This window comes from Helianthus annuus, chromosome 10, assembly GCF_002127325.2.
Source record: "Helianthus annuus cultivar XRQ/B chromosome 10, HanXRQr2.0-SUNRISE, whole genome shotgun sequence".
Taxonomy (NCBI): domain Eukaryota; kingdom Viridiplantae; phylum Streptophyta; class Magnoliopsida; order Asterales; family Asteraceae; genus Helianthus; species Helianthus annuus.
Window position 1 is genome coordinate 178,766,148 of NC_035442.2, and position 6,827 is coordinate 178,772,974.

At 33.2% G+C, this 6,827-nt stretch overlaps 1 protein-coding gene across 1 annotated transcript; it reads left to right on the forward strand.

The window, feature by feature from the left end:
- The first annotated feature begins 396 nt into the window (after window positions 1–396).
- Window positions 397–1,413, forward strand: LOC110886908 (transcription repressor OFP8). Its single transcript, XM_022134786.2, has one exon. The coding sequence runs from the start codon at window positions 475–477 to the stop codon at window positions 1,309–1,311; it is 837 nt and encodes a 278-aa protein (XP_021990478.1). The 5' UTR covers window positions 397–474; the 3' UTR covers window positions 1,312–1,413.
- Window positions 1,414–6,827: the final 5,414 nt, after the last annotated feature.

Sequence of the window (6,827 nt, forward strand, 5' to 3'; positions counted from 1 at the left end):
GTTAACTTGTTAAGTATTACGAGTATAGATGGATAAATCAGGGTATAAAAAAAAACAACCCGGTTTAGTTTTTAACCGATTTAATGTGATGAAAACCCGAACTGGCAACAACAGGTTCGGTTTCTTAACCGATTTCAAAGATCAAGAATACAAATTGGTCTACAAACCGTCGGTTCGGATCAAGTTGAAATCGATATTTCAAAAACCAACTTCATCATCAAAGCACATCAAAAGTGAATTACTATAGATTTTTTTTTTACCCCACGTTAGAAATACAGTACAAGAAATTTAAAAATCATTTCCTTTCTAAAAATACCTAACTATTTTTCAAATTAAATTCATTTCAATTGACTTTTTTTCATCCAAACTTTGTTTTTTTCTAGCATACTCCTCTATATTTAACCTTTCCAATTACAAACCACAACATATCACACACATCTTCATATTCATATCTTCAACATCTCTCTCTACAAAATGGACAACAACCACAACAACCACAACAACAACAATAGCAACCGTTTTAAACTTAAAATCTCTAAACTATTTCAATCATCACTCAACTCTTGCCGGACCAAACCCGTCTCCGACGTCGTCACCGAACAACAACCGTTTTTCTTCCCGGAAAACCACCACCACCGTCAACTTATCGAACTTTTCTCCCCAAAACCCCAACCATTTTCCTCCTTTTTACACAAATCAAAATCCCACATTTCTCGGCTAAATACTAACAGTAATAACAACAACCTTTTTCCGGCGGTTACACTCGCCGGAAAACCACCATTCCACCGAAAAAAACCGAAAAATTCCAAGAAAAAGAAACCCCATCACCGGAAACCGATCAAACTTCACGATTTTTCATCTGTTACCGATAATTACTACTACGATTGCTGCAGCAGTGATGAAGATGACGAAATTGATAACGAAGATGAAGATCAAGCCACTCTGTTTTCATCACGTTCGTTTTCTTCAGATTCTTCAGTATCTTACCGGAAAAACAGAGCACGCCGGAAAAAGGTGAAGAACTCCGGTGGTGGTGGATGTAAGGATATGAAAGCAACCGAGGTTGTTCCGATAACAGGGTCATGCAAGATGGTGAAGGATAGTGTTGCGGTTGTGAAGAAATCGAACGATCCGCATGAGGATTTTCGGGTTTCGATGTTGGAGATGATTGTTGAACGGCAGATACTTGGAGTGAAAGATCTTGAGGATTTGTTGGAGTGTTTTTTGAGTTTGAATTCTGAAGAACATCATGAGGTTATTTGTGAGGTTTTTGGTGAGATTTGGGAGACTTTGTTTTCTGACTGGTTTTAGTTGTTGTTGTTGTTTTGTTGTGGTTTGGTTTGGTGTTTTTAGTTTTAGTTTGGTTAATTATTGTTATCCTAATTAAAGATATTGATAAACTTGTTTAGTAATCGTGTTTGGGTTAAGGTTAATGCGTCGGTGTTCGCGAAGGAAATGTTGTATGTTGGGTGACTATGTCGTGTCGTCCGGACCATCTATGGTTTGACTATCTTGTCTCGACTTTAAGTGGTCCGGACGAAAGATTAACTCGTCACTTAACAACGCCTATGTTTACTTTTTAGTTTGGTTAACCTTGAATTGAATCTGGTTTCATCAACGATAAATTTTTTTATAAGAACGACAGATAAACGGGCAACAAGCTGTGTCACAAGCCATTTTGAATAACAAATCCAATTCCACCGTAAACAAAATTCTAGTTCCTTGGTGTTGAGAAATTGTAGTGCACGACCCTTTGCGTTTTGTCCAGAAAACCAACAATTTCAGAAGCAAGGGAACCGAAGGTATTAATAGTAAAGGGAATAAAGACATGTTGATTCTCAACAAAAGTATTTTTCATGCTTAGCATGCTAACACAACGTGACACATGATAACTATTATTATCTTAATTAGATAAATTTATTTAACTTGTTTAGTAATCGGTTTAATTTGTTGTGTTGTGTGAAGAAAATGTTGTATATTGGGTAAATCTATAGTCAGGATCAACTTTGGTCCGACTACTTTGTTTGGATTTTAAGTGGTCCGGACGAAGGGTTAATTTGTAACTTAACAGATGGCGTTGTTTGAAATTATGTATTTATTTTGTGACAATAAAATGTAATGGTATGAATTAAATTATTTTAACTGTATGTATGAAAATGATATTCGAATACATACTTTTCCCCCATATTTTTATGACGTTTACAAGGTTTCCGTGAGGATGGACTTGGGAATTACTCTGTCCAAAGGAATAGCTAAAAAAGAAAATAAAAGTACTTTTTCGAAAAACCAAAAAGTAGCTTTTTATTTATTTTTCTTTTTAGATGGTTGACAATTGGTGAACTAAAATGTACTTTCTATTGTAGTTCCCACGCCACACACATAATTATACATTTTTTTGAATATATATATGATATATTATGATAATAATAATAATAATAATAATAATAATAATAATAATAATAATAATAATAATAATAATAATAAATTAAATGGGACAAGTTTTGCTTTTATAATCATAATCGAGGCTTATAATAAAATGCATGCTAGTTTGTTTTACAACTTTTCAATGCGCTAAATGGTTGGTTGGCAACTTCTGAATATATAAGTGCTCAACGAGTAAGAGGTCTGAACAATTAAGACTTAGGGGCTGTTTGGTAGCCTCTGAATGGTCATTAAGAGGCTATCTCTTAATGGAACCATTAAGAATTTTACCAATAAGAAGGTAGAAAAATGTGACATGTGATGATTTATCATTCAGAGGTTACCTCTTAACCATTCAGACTTGAGGTTATCTCTTATTCATTCAGAGGTTTTAAACCATTAAGAGGTAGGATCTGAATGGTCATTAAGAAGCTACCAAACAGCCCCTTAAACTAGTAAAAAGTCTGAACCAGTAAAAACAAGTATAATACTTAACCGTTCAGAAACAAATGTCTGACCTATTCAGAATAGAGTTCTCAGTGTAATACTTAATCATTCAGAGGCAAATGTCTAAATCATTCAGACATCTGCTCGCGAAACAAACAGTCTGAACCATTAAATGTTAAACCAGTAAGAGGTCTGAACTATTAAGAGCTAAACAAACAACCTAATTCAGATTACATATGGACAATGAGTTTGTGCACGACTTGTTTGCTAGCGAATTCATGGCGATCGTATAAAAGAATCGTATCAACATGTTTTACACATTTTTATCTTTCCCTCCACATTTTCAAAATCTTTGGAGTCTCTTATGTTGTCTTTTTTCCCATCAAATCTTCCGTATACAAGTTTGATCTCATTCAATCTTTTTTTCTAAATAAACTAAATTATACATAATATGTTGATTAATATTGTGTATCAAACTAATGACCATTTCCTCATAAATCTTAATTGTAGCATGTTTCCCGGTTAGATATGGTAAAATAAGCAAATTACTTTCACATGAATTTAATCAATCTGAGTATTATTGGCATCACCCTTATGGACAAAATTTACCAAGTTTTATTAATTTAGAGATCATGATTTTCATTATTTAAAGTTAATATAAAGCAATGCATTACGTAAAGGACATCTCGAATTAATTTATTTTCTTAAAATATGTATAAGTATTTGTTTGCATTATATACATGACAAATGAGTGTAGTAGGGCAAAACACATGCACACAGTCAGTATATATCAAAACCCAACATCAAGCAGAGCTTTGTTTTGCACTTGAAAACTTGCAACTTAACATAAAACGACGATCACTTATTTTTATATTCAAATCGATTTTTTTAAGATGTATTATCGGATTTGTGTCACACATGTCGCTAGCGTCGTCTTCATCATACTCAGTAAATTTCATCATTAGCAAAACTAAGGTAGGGTCAGAGGAAAGTAAGATGTACACAGTTTTACCTCAACTTCGTAAGAATAGAGATGTTGCTTCCAGTGAGACCCCGACTCGATATGAGTATTGCATCAAGCTTTGGAGATAAGGCACATAACACTCAGCAACAATCGGGACAGAGGTCGATTAGTGCATGTACCCATGGTTGTAAAACAAGGTCTCCAAGGCCGAGTACTCCCAGAGTAGTCGCTACAAGGTAGGCTGCCGAGGCGACTTTCTTCAACTCCGACTAATTACTCAGAATCGATCAAATGCGGTCAACATTGGCCAAAATCGGATCTAGTAGGTCAACTGGCCGAGTTTGACTTAAAATAAAATAAAACATCATGTCAATGCCTATCATTTTAAAGAATGAATATCAATTTCACGTATTTTGTTATAATATATTAGTAAATTTATATTATTTGACATATATTTAATTTCCGAAAACTAATTTCTTTATGATTTGGCATCTCCGAGTACTCCCCGTGTACTCTCCGGCTAGGCCGAGTACTCTCAACTCCCTCGTCGACCGACTAGGGAGCGCCTAGCGACTTTTACAACCATATGTACCCATTGTTTTTTGGCTATCAACGCCACCATATGATGCATGATTAACGGTCTGTCGCTTTTAACGTTATTTTCACAAAATTAATAAAATAACATAAAAAATCGTGTAATTTCACTTTTGCCCCCCGAGGACCCCCACATAAATACATTATATGCTCACACCGCAAGCAGAATTTTGTGTCAGATATGTGATGTGTGCAATTAAAATGGTCGCAACCTGCAATAACGTTATGTCTTTAAATAATTATCGTACAAATGTACAATGAATGAAGTAGGGGGTCTATATATGAAGATAATATTATGTCAATTCATATGGTTGAATATAGACTATAGTGGAGTGGTTTTATGGATGTGTAGCTGGAATTAAAAATGAACCTAAAAATCTAAATAGAGATAAAAAGGAAAGAAAGTAAAAATTGTCACATGTGATAATTAATAAACCTTTTATACATAATTAATTTCTAGGTGTGGCACTTCTAGTTCATGGTTCATTGCATCATATGATATGAACATGAAACACTTAAATAACAATTGAAGTGTTATACTTATATTATGTTTGTTCTAAATGTTGTTTATCTCTAATTCTCTATTGAAATTTGTTTGATTGCACCACTTTCGTATTTTTGTCATTAAGGGGTTGTTTGTTTAGTTTTTAATGAGATTATGAATGGTTCAGACATTTTACTGATTCAACACTTAGAGCATGTTTGGTTAAGCTTTTCAAACCAACTTATTGGCTTATTGACTTAATCAAAAAGCCAATAAGTTGTTTTTGTGTTTGGATAACATAAAAGTCCTTTTTGAAATGGCTTTTTACAAAGAAGGAAAAAGAGTTTTTGAAAAGTTAAGAAATTGTGACTTCTTAATCAGCTTATAACTTTTCAATAATCAAATTATTAAATTACCCCTTATAACATCTTTTATATTTGTGTCCTTATATACAATTTAGTCATTTTACATCAATAAGTAAGCAAAACACTTTTTAAAAAACAATATTGACTTATTGGCTTTTCTCACCCTATAAGCTAATCCAAACACTTTTTTTAAAAACTCCTTTTCAAAAAGTCCTTTTCTCAAAAGTCATTTTCCCAAAAGTCCTTTTTAACTCTAATAAGCTTAGCCAAACATGCCCTTAATGGTTCAGAGTGTTTGTTTCGTGAGCAGATGTCTGAATGATTCAGACATTTGCCTCTGAATGTTTAAGCATTATACTGAGTCTGAATGGTTAAGACCTCTTATTTGAATTGGTCAGACATTTGGCTCTGAACGGTTAAGCAGTATACTAGCTTTTAATGGTTCAGACCTCTCACTAATTCAATATTTAGTGATTCAGACTTCTTATTACTTTCGCACTTACAAATTCAAAAATTGTCAAACAGCCCCCTTAAGTATCTTACTCAATATATATAGATTAAGAGGCTACCTCTTAATGGAACCATTAAGAATTTTACCAATGAGAAGGTAGAAGAATGTTACATGTGATGATTAACCATTCAGAGGTTACCTCTTAACTATTCAGACTTGAGGTTACCTCTTATTCATTCAGAGGTTTTAAACCATTAAGAGGTAGAATCTGAATGGCCATTAAGAGGCTACCAAACAGCCCCGAAAACATCATACACATAAAAATGTTAGTATAAATATATAATGATATTGGGTTTATAAAAAGGAAATTTAAAACTTTTCAGCAATGTAAACGAGATACCATCTTTAATGACCCAGGTAAGATAAAGAATATTAAAATGTCACATTTATAACATAAAAAATATAGATTACTGTTATACATTTATATGTTATAAAATATCTGTTAATAATAATAATAATAATAATAATAATAATAATAATAATAATAACAATAATAATAATAATTAGTCCTTCCATTTGCAGCGCAGTGGTTGTGACATCTGGTTGAAGGCTCGGCTCGGGATTCAACCCGGGTTCGAGTCCAACGGCGAGGGTTTACCCATTCTACAGGGTTCCCGCTCATCAGGGGTGTGTCACGCTTTCTAGCAGTGGTCGAGTAGTCGGCCTTTGGATATAGCTTCGAAAGAGTGGGTGGGTTTACACTTGGAAATCAGTTAGACGTTCAAAAAAAATAATTGAATAATAAAATAATATTTTGGTAGGATAGGATAAAGGAGTAGTTTCCGTTAACAATATGGTATTGAAAGTGAAATTTCATAAGATAAAACAGTGGTACCTAAATGTAATAATAGAATTAAAAATATATTATGAACAGTCTCTATAGTTCATGTGGAGCCAAGCCTATGAAAATGATATGTACTATATGTTTCGTTTTTATATTTTTATATAAACATAATTTCCATAGAAGTGGAAAAAGATAGAATGTCTGCAAAAAAAATGGCAGTGTGTTTGCATACACTGAAACAGTATATTACTGGAAGA